The 19,895-nt window shown below is 36.5% G+C and overlaps 1 protein-coding gene across 1 annotated transcript in view; it reads left to right on the top strand.

The window, feature by feature from the left end:
- LOC149168623 (sm-like protein LSM1B) overlaps positions 1-16,525 on the top strand; it is a 65,782-nt gene extending 49,257 nt beyond the window's left edge. The window contains exons 2-5 of the mRNA XM_089428346.1: positions 15,211-15,279; positions 15,432-15,547; positions 15,689-15,751; positions 15,837-16,525. Coding sequence (XP_089284472.1) covers positions 15,211-15,279; positions 15,432-15,547; positions 15,689-15,751; positions 15,837-15,914 — 326 coding nt within the window. The 3' untranslated portion in view covers positions 15,915-16,525. The remainder of the gene's footprint in view (positions 1-15,210; positions 15,280-15,431; positions 15,548-15,688; positions 15,752-15,836) is intronic.
- The last annotated feature ends 3,370 nt before the right edge of the window (positions 16,526-19,895 follow it).

Consider the following 19,895-nt stretch of genomic DNA (forward strand, 5'->3'; position numbering starts at 1 on the left):
TCGCTAGTTTGGATACATTTTTACTGTATTGAGAATTTTTGCTGCAAATAATAATATAAATCCTCAACTGCTGCAACCAGTTTTGCTACATTGGGTTTTTTCCGGGGACTTTTGTCCAAAATAACAGTGTCACAATTTTTGTGTGTGCTAGCATTTCTTAGTTTCCAGCGCTTTTATTTTCCGCAGTATTTTATTTGTGAAGATTGCAGTGTGATTAATTCGTTGTTGCCGTAGCAATAAACTGCTTAATTGATTTACAGTCAAAAGAATTAATTCCAGTTGTTGCGATAGAAATTTTCACATGGTATCAGAGAGTGTTTGACGGACAAGAAGCTCAGAACTGGAAGAAAAAAACTTTGTTATTCAAAGGAAGTAGTAGGCCAAAATTTTCAAAGGCTGTGAAGTGCCTAGCCAAGGAGTGCAAATTTTTTGGGCACAGGTTCGAGTCTCTAGTTGCACTTGCAGAAAAGTTTGATTTGTCCAGACTAACGATTCTAGTAGGCAGAGGAAGCAACAACATATCAATATTTTTGCTGACCATATTTCTTCTCTGGGCACAAAGGGTTTTGCAGCAATTTGCTAGAGCAAAATCAATGTTGAGGGGAAGAGAAATAACAAACATAGGGAACAATTTCTAGATTTTGCTAGTGTTTCCAGTTCTAGTTTTTTGGAGGAAATCCATAATTTTCCTAGTTGCAGAAGGCTGTGCGAGTTTGCCAGACTAGCCAGTTTGAGTTGTTGTGGTTACAGTTTGTGTGCCAGTTTTCTGGAAAAGTACATTCGATAACGCTGAGCGAGTAATTCCATAAAGCAGTTGAAGGAAAAGCGAGATAGACAGAGTAGTTTTGCGCATTCCAGGAGGGAGTGCGAGTTTCAGAACAGGTAGCCAAGCAGGAAAACATGAGGAGATTCCAATTTATTTCCCAACTTTTGAGTTTCGCAGATTTTGCAACTTTTTAGAGATAGCCGTACGAGATTTCCAGAGTAGTCCGTGCAAGTTAGGCTAAATGCAGATCTGGGCAATAGATTGACTTCCAGTTGTGAGACAGGTGTCGAAGGAAGTGCGAGTTGCAAAGCGAAGAAATGTCCGAGTAAGGGACACGATTCGATAGGAGCTATTAGGGCACCAGATCCAGGAGTATGAAACTCCAATGTGGCGAATGGGTAGGATCCACTGCAGAAGCAATGACGAGATTAGTTAGATTTGTTCTAGTTGTTGCAGGCTGCAGCAGGATCATCACCTTTGCTACAAGAGCCGATAGTATCATAGTAGTAGGATATAGTGTCAATAGATGCAGACAATCATTCAAATGACAACTGCATCATGGTTGCGGGGGAGCGGCCACCCACTTCGAATCGCTCTTGGAGCGCTCTTTGAGTGGGAGCGACCCGAGAGTGATTTCCAAGTGGGAGCGAATCAGGAGCGCGCTCCCAAAATTCATTCTTGCAAAAAAAAAATTCACTCCTTGGTTTTTTCGCAAAATTTTTGTCACAGAGATGTTCCAAACACAATATTTTTTCAAAGAAACGAGTTTTTGAGTAGGGCAGCCTAGTATTCATGCCTATGGCCCTAGTATTGTTATGCAATTCATGTTAATGTCAAATTCTTAAAGTAAAAGTGACATTATCCTTTATCTTTCATTTTCACCTTTTTACTTAAACTTTTAACGTTACCATGAAATGAATTAGGATGTTTGAGAGTGGTTTCAACTTCATTGGGTTTCATATGGAGAAAGTAGAATTTTAGATCTCACTCAAAATCCAACAGACTTATTAGTTTTTCAGGATTTTAGGATTGGGAGGATTGCATTGTTTCCATTGGATTTTGTCATGTACTAAGGTATGGGACTCGTATTTAATCAAGAGCACCAAGCCCTCTGTGTACCTTGATGTTAGTGACATTGGTCGTCAAACTCCTCTATCATGACTGTGCTAAAAATGTACCCATCACTTAAACAAAATCTTGACTTGACATGCTACATTTTTTCTATCTTATGTTAATTGCTTAGAGGGTGATATTAATGACAAAGATCCCAAGATAGGCAATGATTTTGATGATATGTAGTTATTTGTTATGGCTTGATTTTTTTTGGATGCTAGCGGCCATCTAGAGCCTATTTGTTGATGTTCCACATAGAGATGACTCAATTAAATTAGTTGACCATAATTAAAAATTTCCGAACTTAGGAAAAGTGTTTAATTAGTAGTAATTAATTGAGAAAGGTGAAAATTCTCTAGAAACTCACACAGATCAACTTGGAGATGATCTCAACCATCGATTAAGTTTTAATCTTGGCTGTTGGAGTCTCAACTAGAGATTATAAGAAGAGGTCGATGGGTAGGTGGAGAACACACTAGTGTAGATACTCAGTTGCCTAGGCAGTTCGAATTCCTAGTTGCAAGAGTGATTCAACAATGGAGATCGAGCCATGAGGTGAGTAGCAGGTGCCAAGAGAGGTCAACAATGATCTGGAGGAAGCTTTCTAGTTCCCGATAGTCAGGAAGAGGGGGTTGAAATTTTTCTCCAGAAAGCAGCGTAGGGATTGTGCAATTGCTTTAGCAAAACAGTTTGATTTCGCTGAAGGGGAGGACACTTTTAGTTGCAGAGGTTGGGAAGTTTTTCCAGAGGGTTGGAGAAGCATTTTCCCAGTCAACATCAGACAAAACGACTTGATTTGCAGGTGTTTCAGGTTGAGTGTGAGAGGGTCTGCTCAAAGTAGGAGGGCGACTTGCTTTTCAGAGGCAGTCAGGTGCTGGGATTGTTCGGAGAGAGGGTAAAAACCCTCAATATATTTTTGCTAGTATTTCTCTTGGGTAGAATCATCAATTTGGCGAAATTTTTATTGCACTAAGAATTTCTACTGCAAATAATAATATAAACCCTCAGCTGCTGCAACCAGTTTTCCCACATTGGGTTTTTTTGGGAACTTTTGTCCATAACGGTGTCACAATTTTTTGTGTGTGCTAACATTTCTTAGTTTCCAACGCTTTTATTTTCCGCAGTATTTTGTTTGTGAATATTGCAGTGTGATTAATTCGTTTTTGCCGTAGCAATAAATTGCATAATTAATTTACAGTTAGAAGAATTAATTCCAGTTGCTGCAATATAATATTTTTAGAAATTTTCACAAAAGAGAGAAGCTTGATCAACAAAATGAGCATGCCTATGATAAAAGAGGAAAGCAATTACTTCAAATCATACACAACACATCAATGGAGAAACAATCTTTTGAAGATTGTGTAGATGCATTAGGTTACATGAAGAAAGTCCACAATGAACCTTAGTCATCAACTTATATATGTGTGTGTGTGTGTGTCAAGTGGATGTAGCTTAGGTGGTTGGGAGAAATGTTGTTATTCTCCCCACTTGGGTTCAATACTTGCATGTGACATGTTGAGCTCATAATGAGTACATCCTTGTTGTTGTTTGAGGATCCCTTGAGGACCGAAGCATCTATATTCCTCAAGGAATACATGGAAATGTGGAAATATATATATATATATATATATATATATATACATATATACATATATATATATGAGTTATGTTAGGCTGTGAATACATAGTTAGTTTGTTCATAGTCATAGAAATATTTTAATAATGTGATTAGTTCATGTAATAATCTAGAGTTATTGAGCTTCAATGTATGTAGACAAGAGTTGTAAAGATGTGGAGAACAATAGTACGAGCCAAAGAGGCATAAACCCTTGATTATGTTGGCAATTGAGCTATAGGTTGTATTGGTGGCTTTAGTGTCATACATGCGACATTAAGTTATTTTATTTTTTGTCCTTTCATATTTTCATTTTTTTTCCATTTGTTAATGGAAGTTTACTATTATTGCAATGACTTAAGCAATGTGTTTTATGTGTTGTACTTGAGATTGTAGAAGTTATTCTTCATAGATATAGATTGTGTAGGATTGTATCTACATAGCCTAGATTTGTTGTCACTGTGGGTGTTGTAAAGTAGTGGAACGAATCTAAGTTTGATGGAATTAATCGTACAACTTCAAACACCACCTCTTAATAAAAGGATTGTGTTTTGTATATTGGCTTGTAGTACATAAGTACAATGGAGGGTTAATGTGATAAATAATAACAACATAGAGATAATCTTGTCTTCTAGAAATTTCATAATAGTACTTTGATGCACATGATTTTTTTTCTTGACATGGTATCAACTTTGATGCACATGATTTTTTTTTCTTGACATGGTATCATGGCCAACTCGAGGTGTCAATCCTAAGGCTTTGAAAAACTTGATAATTTAATAGAGTCTTCTTGTGGTTTTGGAAGTTTGAGTGATTAGAGAGAAGTTGTGATTCTAGAGATTCATAAAACAAAGATCAGAGCCTACCATTCTGTTTTTGGAGATTCAAGAAGCTTTAAGTTTGCTATTAGGGGGAGGTTCTTAGATGACATCTTTGTCGACAAGTATTCTCTTCTTGACACTAGTATGGGAGGAAATATGGAATATGAAAGTACAAGATTGATAATCTACTCATCAATCAAAGGTTGTTGAAGTTAGTTGAGTGAGAATAACCTCATTTTAACAAAATATTAGAGTATAATATGGAAATATATGTGAGTGTAATGTGGTCACATTATTAGTGTAACGTGGTCAAACTGTAATGTCAAGGTTAAGGGTTAGGTGATTAAATAACTATAACCAACCCATGATGCGTTGATACAGATATATTATAAGATTCACTTCTGTTATTGAAGTTAGTTGAGGGGCAAGATCAACATCCATCTAACACACTATTAGAGTATAGCACAAAACTATGTGTGTAATATGGTCACTATATTTTTTTTGTTTACTAGTTTGTTCATTGCTTGTGAGACTAGCCTGTCTAAGAAAGTGCGGCCCAGGGGCATATAAGCTGTCAAAATCCCTTGGGGATCACACTTGGCTTGGGCCACACCAACTCGTAACATGGATGTAATTTTTACATCCTCGGGGTGTCGAATCTACAACCTTCACACAAGGAGTGCCTTAACAAACTCCCTATAGTCGATTGTTATATGCCTCGTGGGTTAATATGGTCACATTATTACCGACATGCGATCGATGTAATATTATAATGTAGAGGTTAGGGTTCATGTGTGTAAACCACCATAATTAACTTTAGGGTTCGATATGATGATGTATTAAGAGACAACTAGATGAGAGAGTGATATATGTCAGTAATGGGTAGCCTACATTGGGTACCCTTAGTTTAACTTATTATGGTATTGTTGATATTATGTGATAGAGGTCCCTCTAGATGTTGTAGCCCTTGCTAAGTCACGAGTTCCAGGGATCTTTGGCTTGCAAGTTTTTGGATATACTCTTGGGTTATAATGACAGCCGGTCGTTTTGATTGCGAGCCTAGCCTAGGTCACTTCAACTAATTACCGATTACCATAGCTATGTATCTCACATTTTTATTCCTTGTGTAATGTATGTAGTCGTATGAAATCCTATATAGTAGTAGATTAAGTAGAGGTCAAATTAGAGACTAGGATGGAGACAAAAATCCAATTATTGAGGACCCTAGAGAAGGAGTGAAATTTTGCAAATTAAAAAAAATAGAGACAAAAGCATGAAATAAAGGCAAGCCAATTTTTTATTTGTTTTAAAAGGGAAATGAAACATACAATAAAGTTCCTAGGCCAAAACTTTTGGTCCTGATGATGAACCACTCTTGTTGGTTTGAAACGCGTCGGCTAAAAATTTCTCTTATGTGATTTCTACCGAAAGACTTTTTTAAACTAAATATTTTGAAGAAAATTACGAAATGGATTGTGGAAGCACATGAAAAGGAATTGCAATTGACTTGAACAAGAAGGCATATTGATGTTGATTGCTAACAAACTGAAGTCATAGGAGAAGAGTTGAAGATGTCAAATGAACAAACATGGAGATACCTAAGAATGTAAACATATAAAAATAATACTCATGTTGCTCGTGGTTGGGATTATTCTAGATGTTTTTAAGAACAACGAAAACATGCTCTATGTAGATGCTTTTCATTGCCACCAAAAGTGCAGAAGCAATAAGAGTAATGGGAGAAAAAGGAACACCCGTAAGTGTAGTCGTGATGGGGCATTGATAAAGAACAGGTTGAGAAATATAGCTCTAATAGGAATTTCCACATAAGGTTTAGAGTGAATGTGTTAGAAGTAGTTCGAGTTATTTTTGAAAAGTAATTGTACTTTGTAATTCACTTTAGTAGAAAACAAGTGAAAGGTATTCTATTTCACTGTGAAGTCTAATAGTGTATTTCACGCATTCATGACTTAGATTAAGAGTAATCTCAAAAATAGATTAATGTTTTAGCTAAAAGTATAAAGGTAGGTCAAGGTAAAGGGTTTAGAACATTTGAATATTTGAGTAACTAGGAGGCAAATCTGATTGCAAGCAAAGCTCATATAAAGTGGGTTTGTACAACCATACGAAACAATTCCTTTCAATTGTACAAATAGGCCGCATAGGCATAGGGTTAGAGTTGTACAACCACTATAGCAAGGTCATATAGTCATACAACAAGACATGCTTTCATATGCAAACTGTGCTGTTCAATTTAGGGTGATTTTTTGATTGTGTAGTTGCTTGATTTTAGCGGATTGTGGAGGTTTCCTTGTAAGTTTTGTTTCGTAGGAATGTAAAGTTGAATTTGAAGGAGAAATTACCCGTGTATGTGTGAAACTGTTTTATGCTTCCATTATTTATTTTTTAGCTATTGCGTGAAGGATTCTATGGTCTCAAAATTCAATTTCTGGTTAATTAAATAAAAAAAATTACCTTTTTAACTGAGATCATAAGAAAAATAGTCAGCTAGGGCTTGAAGTTTTTACATGATATCAGAACTAATTTCTCTAATTGAGATTCTCGAGGATTTGTAGTGGTAAAACAATTGCTGGAGAGAGAGACCAACATAAGTTTTCAAAACTAATTTTAAGATTTAGGAATTTGTGCAATAGATCTCAAAGATGGTATCAACTACTCTTAGTTTGAGGATAGATTGGAGGGTGCCTCAGATTTCTTACCATGTAGGTTACAACATTGCCTGAAGCGAATAATCTCTAGTATATTGTCAAGGATGTTGTGCCTCTTCCTACAGATCCATAGCACTTGGCAACTCACAAGAAGAGGGAAATGAAGACCAAGGCCTTAGTTGTAGTGCTCTTTGAGAATGAGTAGTTAGATGGACATTCTCAAGTGTTGTCATAGACTGGGATTAAAAGCTTTCTATTATGTCACAATGAGGTGAAGTTTTGGATCCATCTTGTCATAGCCACTACTTTCATTCACCTTGCAAGTACTACAGAGATTCTGGTGTTCTCTTGCAACTAACCAAGGAATGTAGCCCCCATATGAAGCCAATTGTTTCCTCCTTTGAAAATGCATGATTCATTTGACATTTTCATGGGTCTTCCTTCTCTCACCACCATAATAGAAGGTCCTTGGAGTCTAGTAGTAGTTTGAAGAGCCTTGTTCCTTGGTCAACTTGGAACCACATGGGTGTATGATACAAGAAATAATACTTGGAACAAGAATTCCAATGCTCGATTGTATTTGGGCTCCATAATATGATTTATGGTAATTTAAGGGGTCAAATACAACCAAAAACAGGAACATGTTGCACATGGGAGGTCTAGAGCAAAAACAAACTAGCTTGGAGGAGGGTTGGGGCATAACAGGTGACAAAGAAAAGAGCTAATGGAGGAATGCGCTAACTTGGAGCACTATTTTGGTCAAAGGAGATCATGTGATCATGCATGTTCCATTTCAAGGGAGCGTTGTTGTGGCTTAATCATGAATTTGATTCTTGTAAGAAGGATATTTGGTACAAAAGGGCTTCAAAAAGCATGAAAAAATGACTTTATGGGGCATTACACATTATTTAAGGCATATACAACATTTGGAGGCATGTTTCACCATTGAGACATTTGGGGTAAGGAGTCAACATACATTGTTTGATGCATGTTCTACTTATTTAGAGGAGAGTCCTTTGCATGATCAAGTGCCATTTGGCATATTTGACATGGTCTAAGCCACTAAATAAAGAATGAACACATACTCTAAAGGATTGGAATGATGACAAGTGGCAAGTGGAACTATGCAAAGTGTCCGAAAACAAATTTGACCTGTAAGCCAAGAGAGGCTAAATTAGAATTTTAGTATTATACCATTTGCTTTCTAGAAGAGGTTCACTAGGGTTGTGGGGTCTATAAGAAGTGTGTTAGAGTTTGGAAACACTCTAATCTTTAAAGGGCCTAGAGAGGTGTGCCCTGGGTAGGACATGTTCTATGGAGTAAAATATTAATTTTACCTATTTAAATTCTAGATGGAGGAAGCCCTAATTTTGGATGGAGAAAAGCACAAATAGAGGAAGTTAAGGGACATTTTAGTGTGAGTTTCTTCATATTTCTTTTGTTTTCTTGGGTTTATTTGATGGTTGGAAATTATGAGTACAAGTGTGTGGGAATAATCTTTTCATAAGGGAGATTTTGCTCCAATGAGAGGATGCCAGGGTTGAGGTTAAATCCTCCTTTTGTCTTGCTATAATCATTGTGCTCATCGAAGGATTCTTGCTATTGTAATGTGTTTGCTAAGATTGTTCACTCTATTTTGACTCTTGAGGGCTACTCTAACTAGGGTTAAAGGTTAAGTTTGGCATGTTTTAGGTCCTCTTGATCTTTGGGTGAAATCACACTTGATGAATGATGTAGTGTTGGTTGTTTGTTTTATAAAGAAGGCTTCCCACACTTCAAAAAAAATCCATCGCCAACTTTGGCATGCTTTTATTGCACTTACAGCTCCTATTCCTACCTACAAACCTCTTATTGACGCTTCCTTGCCATAGGAAATGCCTCTTAATCTCTTAGAGGGGACATGAATTGCGCGCTTCCCTTCTCGATTCTCCCAAAAGCTTCTGGCACACCATCTTTCCCTGCTAGCCCCTCCCCCCCACCTTCCTCTTGATCTAGACCCTAGTTCTGTGTAATCCCATACCTCCACTTTTTATGATGTCTATGGGTGACACCTAATTAAGGTTACTTCCCTCCCTTTCTTATTGTTTATTCTCATGTGAAGATATTCGAGAGGTTGTTTGGGTGATGAAGCTACTGATGAGGAGGGGTTCCAGGAAGAGCTCTTCAAGCACGACCTCCATGCCCTAGATGATCACTTGGTCGACTTGTTCAAACATGTTGTTTGTACATGTTTCACATAGACTTGGTCATGCCACACTATTCACTTGATCCAAAAATTAGACCCTAGTGTGGTCCAAACAAATTATAGAACAATCATGGTGGGCCACACTTTCTCAAAGTTCTATGCCATAGTCCTCACAGGAAGCTTTTCAAGGAGCTAGTTATATACCTTAAAGTTAGGTGATAGGCTAGGTTTTGACCCACACATTTGACCATTGACCACATACTTACAGGTAGAGTCAACATTGAGTAGGCATGACATAACTCTTCATAAGTCTATAGCGCCTTTCTAGACTTTTGAAACACCTTTAATTTTGTTCCTTGTGATCCCTATCTAGATGTTTAGAGACATTGGCATATCTAAGACACTATTGACAACTGTCATTCGCTTATATGAGTTTGTTCTTGGTTGTCTCCGCACTACCCATGGGGCATTTGATTTTATCTAAGTAACATTGGTGTTAGATAGGGGCGCCCCCTTTTCCTCTACTTTTTTGGGATCTACATAAATGAGTTGGAGTCCTTCCTTCATGATCATATCTAGGATGGCAATGCTTGCCTACTCCACTAGGTCTTGATATTTATCATGCTCTTTGTTGATAATGTGATCCTCTTGCCCCCATCCTCGAATGGACTACTTAGACAACTTGATGCTTTAGCAATTTTTTGTGGCCTTCAATAGCTGATGATCAACTTGGGTAAAACCAAGTTTATGATCTTCAATGCGTTGAATAAGGTACTGTTAAATCACCATTTCCTATTAAGAAAAAAAGGATTGAGATCACTAGCACCTAGACCTACTTAGGTGTGCAATTCTTAGTGTATCAATTCATTCTAATACATGCCCTTTAGCTACAGGCCAACAAGGATTATGGTTTCCCCATCCTTCTCTCTTTTGGAAACACTTCCGGGGCATGTCATCCAAGATGTCTATTATGGACACCCTTGTTCGACTCATTGTCCTTTATGGTTAAGAGGTTTGGGGACATTGTTTGCTTAAGTTTTGTTGGGCTTTAGTAGTGAGAGTGCAAACCCCCCCTTCACGCATGTGTCATTAGATACAAATAGATAGTTCCCCCATCCATCCTTCATATAGAAATAGATGTGAGGCCTCTCTAACTTTAGGCCATGTTCATCCTTCTCTCAGTCTAGCATTGCATTTGAAGTTTTATGGACTCGGCAACGGGGCGAGATTGGTATCTGTAGTTGGGCTATTGTTCATCAGAGTCCATTGCTTCAGCTAGCCCTTCTGGTGGCCCCAGGAAAGTATTTGAATGGCCCTTAATTTCATTGGCGAATGAAGACCTTCACTGTATCAAATACGTCTATAATGAAAGTAGGCGCCCTTAGCCTTCAATGAGTGGGCTGTGGTGGAACATTGTTATGGAGTTATTCTCCTTATGTATGCACTTATCTCCATGGCTAATGACCGAATCCCAGTGTTGGTTTACAAGCATTTAAGATCTCTTGGAATCTGTGGGTATTTCAATGGATTGTCTTCCTCCTCTCTTATACTTGGATGCTCCTAGTTGCCTCTTATCGACTAGGCAAGAGATGAACAAGATTATTCACAATGACACTTATAGTGATTTTGTATAAGTCACTTGGACAAACTCTCAGGGCGGTATTAATCCAAAGTTGGCTTTCTGTGTGGGGAACTACATGAAGGTGAGTGATAGACTCATTATATAACCTCCATACACACTCTATAATTGGATGCATGCACTTCATGTTCCTTTGGGCCAATATTGAGTGGGTTCCTATAGACTTCGAGTGGAGGTGAATCACCAGATTGACATGGTAGATGAGATTTGCTAGCTATGTCATCTTTGTAAGGCCGAGATAGAGGAGCATTGTTATGAACATAAATATATCAATAAATATTAAATAATAATACTAATAATAACTAATAAGTATAATTAATAATTATGAATGGACATGTCTGTTAGTTGGGACATGACTATTCATGAAAGGGAATTTTGCCTAGTATTTTTATGGCGCCCTCATTTGTAACTGAACTATATCATTCTCTCATACATTATTCCATACATATTATTCCTAAATGGATTTATTTATTGTATTCCAACTCGTGAGCCAAGTTTTGGTTATAACATTTGGTATCAATTTCAAAGCTTCATTCCTGATCTTGGCCATTGGTCATATATGCTTTTAGCCACTCAATGTTTTTTTTCAAGTTTCTTCAATTCCAAGGTCATTTACTACAATTAGGCCCTAAGCCATTGCAAAAAGTAGAAAAAATTACAGTGTTCCACGGGGACGCGTCCCCCAGGGTCGGGTGCACGCACCCCTCACACCCCACGCACCCGAGACGGGGGGACGTCTGGGGAAACGTTTCCCCACGTCCCCCTTTTGGGAAGACGTGGGGAGACGCAAGGGGGGACGTTTCCCCAGTGTGGGGGACGCGACTCCAGAAAAGGGGGATGCCTGGGCGTCCCCCTCAAAATGGGCTATGTGCCCCCCTTAAATTTGCTTGTAAACAATGATTAATGACAGGGGAAACCTAGTATTTGATCATATTGCCTACTAATGCTATGCAATTCATGGTAATGTTAAATTCTTAAGTCATCCTTTTACTTAAATTTTTAACATTACCATGAAATGACTCAGGATGTTTGAGAGTGGTTCCGACCTCATTGGATTTCATATGGAGAAAGTAGAATTTTAGATCTCACTCAAAATCCAGCAGACTTAACAATTTTTCAGGGATTTAGGATTCGATGGATTGCAATGTTTCCATTGGCATTTTATCATGTACAAAGGTATGGAATTAGTATTTAATCAAAAGCACCAAACCCTTTCTGTACTTTAGAGTGACTTTTAGACTCATCACTCGACTGTTTTTGAGTTTAGTTATATCAATTTACTATTCCAGTCTTTAGATTTCAGTATCTATTATAGTCTATTTTGCTTAGTACTAATTAGATTCTAGAATGATGAATGATCAATTTTAATTTTAAATCAATTTAGAATCTAGAGTGATGAATGATAAATTTAATTTTTAAATCAATGTAGATTCTAGAATGGTGAATAATGAATGATAACTATGTATCAGAGTATTTCATTATTGAATCTCATGGTGTATAGATGAATCATGTATGTGTTAGTAAGGATGATGAGTATGGATCAATGTATTTCATTACTTAATTCAATTGTGTATGTATCATTCATTGTATTTATGTTTTCATTATTGAATATGAATTTGAAATATATATATTAAAAAAAATTATATACCTCGACGCCCCCCTAAATTTCCCTAAAATTTGAGGGTACTCCCACATGTCCCCCTTTTGCGTCTCCCCGCACCCGCGTCTCCCCGTCCCAGAGTCTTGGTGGAACATTGAAAAATTATTACCAACTGCGATTTAGAGCAGCTTTTGCCAGCCACCATTGCATACATTAGTCATGCACAACCATAAAATCGGTCCGTTGTACATCACTGTCAAATACTATTTTTGTACAATTACTCATAGCTGTTGATCCATGCTTTGCTCTGTTCTTGTACTAGTACCATTGAAGCTGCATTGTTGCTGTAGCCTATGTATCGTCCACTGTAGAATATGTTGCCACCATATCTTTGCATTAACGCTGTACAATCCATCATTTTATTATCCATACAATCATTATTTTCTATCATTCGTACAATCAATGTTTTCTATGGCTCTTACAACTGCAAAACCACTGTAACTATTGTTAAATTGTGCTTTCTAATTTATTTTTGAGGGGACTTTGAGGGTTTGAGAACATTATTATAGAATATTAAGTTTGAGAGCAATCCTCACAAACTAGAGCATTAAAGCTAATGTCTAAACATGGCATGAATACAAGATGTTAGAGATTAATTGGATTTGGTTGGAGAAAAGGTAGAGGACCTTATTGTGTTGAGGATCAATGGGATGTGCTTTGAAGTGAGTCCAAAAAAAATTGCCAACCTATGGGCAACTTGGAGGGCTTATCCATTGTCATGAAAACAATCCAGTCCCAACTCTTCAGATTGTCGTTTCTCCAACTTAAGTGGGGCTTCCCTCGAATCGGATTGCTAGAATTTTAGGCAATGCATTGCAAGGCGAAATGAAGAGTTAATTCCAGCAAGACAGTTTCATATATTTAGGAAATAGAATTGATGAATGGATTGGAGACTACTGACTTTTCTTTTTCCAAATGGGGTCACATCAAGGCTTAATGGGAGACTATCCTAATGAGAAGAAACAACTATTAAAGCTGAAAAGAACAAGCTACAACAATCCATCTCCTTCCCGTCCTAAATTGCAAAGATATGACTAAGGATATTATTAGATCATATAAGTCTACTTGTTGAGTTTATGATTATATGGAATAGAATATATGTGCATTCGTCAAAGAGTACATAAGATATGAAAATTATATTAATGTCCAACGAATGACCACAAAAGTATGTCAATGGAATTGCTGAGTACAATGATATTAATACAAAGAGGGAGTACTAAAATGTCTCCTATATAAAGAACAAGAAGTAACTTAAAAATATGAAGTCTATATGCTAAAACATGGAAAAATCCTCGAATGCAAGTGTGAGCTGCCACAATGGGAGGGAGATGTACAGAGGGAAAGGATCTAGGGACTGGCTCATGGTCCACTATATCTATCTCTTCTAACATCCGAGGTCAAATGAAAAAAACTTAATATAGAATGATGCCCTGAGTAAGAGTTGGGGGAAGAATAAAGAATACTCAAGATAGAACGACGCCCTGAGGAAGGGCTGGGGAAAGTTCTGGACCCTCTACGGTGCTGCTGCTTGGAAGATGTAACGTGTTGCTGATAACTAGGTAATCTTATCTGCCTGTTGGTAAGGGATCTAGTCTGGCAACATTTCTGAGGTCTCTGGGAAGGGGGGAGGTCCCTTAGGTTCGTGCTCATTTAGAGTCAGAATCAAAGGTATCGTCAACCTATCTCTTGGTGCCCCTAGTTGATGCCAACACCGTAAAGGAGGAGGTGATTCTTGAATAATATTTGGCCTAGGAGGAGGCTGGAGCATGTGGGCAGGAAGTCTGAGGGTCTCCTACATCGGGATAGACATCTCTGGTCTGAGTACTAGAAGAACTTGGATAGGGGTTGGATCCCCTTGAACAAGCAATGAAAATTCTCACAGATCTCATAATAAATGAGGAAACATAAGATGAAGTGCTCCTCCTTCCCAATTTCTCAGGGATGACACAACTGGCAGATTCTCTTTGATTGGTCTATCTGGCGGTCCGTCTGAATTTGTAGTCTATGAGAGCCAACTCTGAATTGTCCCCAGGGGGATCCTAGGGGTGTGCATCCAGTGGTGGTGTGTAATGGAGAATGGTATTAACTGCTGCCTGCATAAGAGTTGGTAACCTTGGACTTGATGGGAATAGATCCCATGACCTCCTTTGGCATTACACCTCAGAAGAGATGGTTGAACCAATCAAATTATCCCTTGTTGCCATCTCTATATATATATTTCTATTTTGTATGTACACTGTTTTCCCCAGTGTAGCCGTTTGTGGGGGGGTCATGTTTCCATTTTTCTAAAACCCATGTGCGTTTCCAAGTTGTCTGCAACTTAGGGTAAAAGAGATGTATGTTATGGCTGCTATTCTGTTGAACACTGTAGAATGAAATATTTCGATCATAACTGCAACTCAGAAAGAAATTGATTTTTGCAACGATTTTAATTTTGTATTCCAGCTAATTTTGAGTTGAATCCTAGGCATTTTTCTAACTGTTCTCTGGCGTAAATCACATATAATTATCTTAGTTAAGGACATGACATTCAGAGTAGTCTTGTCTCCTAGGTAGTATGTGATGCAGTCTTCTTGACTGCCAATCAATCATCAATTGTATAATGACTTTGTGATGGCTTTGTGTAATGACTTTTGGTCTGTTACATATTGTTGGAGCATGTGATGCTTTGATACAAGCATTTGATAGTTTTAACTTTTAAACTAATAAAAGCTAATCATTAGTGCAAACATTTTGTTGCAGAAAAGTTATTAGTTTTGCTTCGAGATGGAAGGAAACTCATTGGCATTCTTCGTTCATTTGATCAATTTGGTATGTTCTGTTTGTCCTTGAGCCCAAACTCTTTGTTCTTTGGACTGTCTCGAGTGTGATTTTTGTAAGGTTGAGATAAGTTGTGAGTTGAATGGCATTATTGAATTTTTAAATGCAGCAAAGTAATAATCTGTGGATATTATTTGGTGCAGCAAATGCTGTATTGGAAAATGCTCTTGAGAGAATAATTGTGGGGGATCTCTACTGTGATATTCCTCTTGGCCTGTATGTGATTAGAGGTGAAAATGTTGTGCTGATAGGAGAGCTGGTATGGTCCTTGATCACATGTCTATTCTTTAGAGAAAATGAATCTTGCTTGATTGAATATTTATTTTACAGAAAACCAATATATTTTGTCTCTTCCTTTTCTCATGCATGCATGGTGTTTGTTTGCTAATATACTATATAGGATCCTGAGAGAGAGGAGCTTCCTGCTAACATGATCCATGTTTCTGCCACAGAGATCAAAAGGGTAGGAGTCCAATCCTACGCTTACATAAATTGCATGAGTTCATCATTGAGCTTGTTAAATTTCTTGATTTGTTACATGTATGTAGGCCCAGAAAGCAGAGAGAGATGCAACAGACTTGAAAGGATCTATGAGAAAACGCATGGAATTTCTTGATTTGGAATAATTATCCTCGACTATTACATCACTATATCTCCTCTCCTAAATCCACCATCGTTCAGTGGAGTTTGGTAAAATTCTTATGGGTTTACTATGCAAGCAATGTATTAGCCATACGTGCTCTGTCAGTTTGGCGAGTTTTATGCCAAATTGCCCGCAAATATTATCGCGGATGGCACATATGGAAATGTCTGGTTGGGAAGGACTACTTTCTCTTTTCAACTGATTGATGACTTGCAATCCAGACCTGCAGAAATTCTCCTAAGTGTTCAATAGCTTAATGAGCGACTTATAGGTAGTGATTAATTGTCCATTTTTAATCTGTTTTTGAGTTCAATCTTGCGTTTAATAAGAATGTTAATAGCTTAGGAAGTGAACATCATCTTCACGCTGCATGATGTTCTCGGTTTGGCTGTATTATTTTTTTGTAAGATATGGCCATTGCCATGTGGGCACCTTCAGTATGCTTCAGATTTAATAATTCAGTCATTCTTCTGGCTTTTTAAAAGCTGAAGCACTAGTTTATTTGCTTTACATGGGAACCTTGCTTTGTTTGGCAATGGGCATTGGTGTGAGCCTCCATACTTTTCACAAAATATGTGATTTTGAATCCATCTATATCGCTGTTCGAGAGATAAATTTGTGGGAAATCATATTTGCTTGAACGAAAAATACGATTAGACATGAAGGGGAAAATCTCCTATTTTTGTTTCCTGATTCCATCTCATTAAGAAGGAATAGGTTGTTATTGGTTTAGGAGGAAAGTGATTGGCATTTTTTTGATTTTGAGCTGGTGCACTCATTTATTATTTAAATAGATTTGTCCATTAGCTCACGGGTACCTGATTCCAAAGGTGATTGTAATGTGTTTTTTTGGAAAAATGGAGGGGTCAATTTTTCTCTCTCCACATACACAAGCCTAAGTGGGTGCGAAAGTTCTGTTATGACTAAACCTGTTTTTGCTATAAATGGGAGTGGTCAATTTCTCTCTCCACGCACACAAGCTTATGTGGGTGCAAAAGTTCTGTTATAACTAACCTGTTTTAGATATACCTATTGCGTTTGCAGCTATTAATGTTTTAAGCACCCTTAAATATGATTTGCGTCATCCCCTTAAAATTAAAATGAAATCAATAATAATCAGTGAAATTATGTTTTGGTTGTAATGTGACAGATACGGGGGCTTGTTTGCAATAGGATGATGCTTGGTCTTTTGACAACCTCACGAAATATGGAAACAACATAGATTCTACTAAAGCATTCATGAAGTTTTGCTGATGGACTAGGGTTTTAACATTTCCATTTGAGCCACCGTTTGGGATTAGTTTGATGATCAGTTTAATAGAACATTGCTCTTAAGTCGAGGTTTGGATAGACAATGCCTTGCATCATTCTTTCACAAGGTCAATCCTTCAATCTTTTATAAAGAAAACCTTGAAGTCTAGGGCCGGAGAAAGATCATAACCTGAAGGTCCTTTCTCACAGAAAAAAATCTTCGTTGTGTATTTCAAATAAACAAACGGGTGAGGCACAAGTGAGGCACGATTTCTCCTCCTATTTCCTATGGTTTTGTTAATTTGATTTGTTCAAGGCACAAGTGTTCAAACCTCAACACAAGGGTCTTCTTACAGGGATTTTTTTTGAAATATTTTCCTGGTTACGCTCTTCTTCCTGGCTATGAACATGCAACCTTGGTAGTTGGATTGGTAGACGAGAAGAAACTCTATTTTGCGAACACACGTCTTAAGTTACGTATGTATGAATGTTGCTGTTGAAATAAAAACATAAATGCTTTGTATGAAATAAAGTTACATGTCACGAGTTAAGTGAGAATGAACGAGTATTGGTGTTGAAATAAACAGGAAGTGTTTGTTGCTTTTTTGTTTAGCCATTGCACATGTTTAGGAAGTTTAAGTACATTTTATAGTTTTCTTTTTTTTTTAACAATTCCTTGATTTAAAAATTATGTTTCTTATGAGTGGGGTATATTCTGAAGGATAATTATGTTTCTTATTAGTGGGGTATATTCTGAAGGATAAATTATGTTTCGTATTAGTGGGGTATATTTGGAAGGATAATATGCTATAAATGAAAGAGGTTAGCCTTAAAAAACATTTGGACCATTTTTTACGACGGAATTTAGCAGGTAGGCACCCATGCCTTTTTGGGAGAGTACAAAACGTTACTTAGGCTTTAGTGGATGCTTTAACTAGTGTAGATTGAGTATAGTTTAATAACTTTATTTATAATTACATGCATTCATCACAAATTATTTTTATGGTATTATTGGTTTTTTATATGGAATTCTACATGGTATTATTGGTTCTTTTTTATGAAATTCTACCTCTTTGAATTCCAAATGGTATTATTTCTTCTTCTGTTTTTTTTTTTAATTAAGAACTTGGGTTATTTCACTTTTTCATCTCAAATTTAATCATACAAACCAGGTAATAAATGAATTTCTATGTATTTTTTCAAATCACTTCAAATTTATGAGTGACATGATTTTATCATATACATAATTTGAGTATATTAATCTTTTTTGTTATGGCAGACATATAATTTATAATTAATGAGTATATTTATCATTTTGACTTAGTTACCGAAGAATCCACAGTAAGAACCATTTTCTGCCAACGTTTCAAATCCCAATTGGGATCCATCATCAGGACAACTTGAATGTCTGATAGAAGAAGAGCTTAATTGAGAGATTAAATAGTAATGAGGAGAGTAAATTAATATGAATGCCAGCTCTCTTTTTTGAATAATAATTATTTTTATTTTTTTGATTATTTTTATTTTTTTATACTTATCATTTTTACGCTGGAACAATTCAATTTGTAATTGGTGAATGTACTTGTATATTTAAAACATGGAGTCTTAATTTCTTCTCATTTTCCCAATTAAATTATTGGGAATTAAATTGTTAGGATTGAATATGTAGTTTTTGCGAGTGATTTAGTGGCACTCTATAGTTTGTATAATATTTTAAATATATAGTGCATGATGTAAATTATTGAGCTGAGAGGCTCATTCTACAGCCCAGTATGATGTGTAACTCAGTCCTTCCGTCATAAAAGTTGAAATTTTACTCATGTTGGCCCAATTAAAAATATTAAAAAATTAAAAAATTAAAAATAATTAAATAACTATACAAAATATTTAAATAATGTCGGTTCATAAAAAAATTTGCACGTGAAGAAATTGATTTTCAAGTGAAGAAATTAGATCCCTCTTGGCTCATGTTAGATTTGTATTTAAGATGGATCTATGTTAGTATATTGACAATTAAATTGTTATGATTGAAGATGTAGTTTTTGTGAATGATCTAGTGGCACTTTATAACTTGTATAACGTTTTGAATGTATAGTGCACATAGTCGTACGTCAACCTTTGTATTTTTTCTACGGTTTTTTAATTTTATTTAAAGTAATCTTATTTTGATGTAAATTATACATGTTTTGCATTTTTGTCATAAATGATTAAACATTGATTCATTTACTTCATTACAATTGATTAGATCTTATTGTTGGACTCATTCAACATAGTCCAATTAACATGTAAAGCTCATTATAACTTGTGAGGTCAGGGTAGCAAAGGAATACCATTACAAGTGTAGGTTTGCATGTGAAACGCTAAGATTTTGTACCATGCATTTTTTCAATTATAAGACAAAATTGCATGTAGGTGGATCTACAACAATAATTGATCTACATTAGGTGAAATGAAAGAAAATGAGTAGAAGTGCACAAAGGATGCTACTAAAATGCTATGAAAAATATCCACTTGAAATACATACTCATCATTTGTATGGACTTGTTCATTTCTCTATAAAAATTGGCCTATATTTTCCCATCCAAAAAATACTAAAATACTAAAAAAATTAAAAGGTAGCTACTCTTGGCTTGCATTTCACTTAGGAAGAAATTGTATTTAATTTCTAGTAAAGATGTGGAAAGTGTTCAATTGTAGCATGTGGAATCCATTT

The sequence above is a fragment of the Pinus tabuliformis genome, chromosome 4_2 (assembly GCF_031772625.1).
Source record: "Pinus tabuliformis cultivar Carrire ecotype Pingquan chromosome 4_2, CPIR1, whole genome shotgun sequence".
NCBI classification, from domain to species: Eukaryota; Viridiplantae; Streptophyta; class Pinopsida; order Pinales; family Pinaceae; genus Pinus; species Pinus tabuliformis.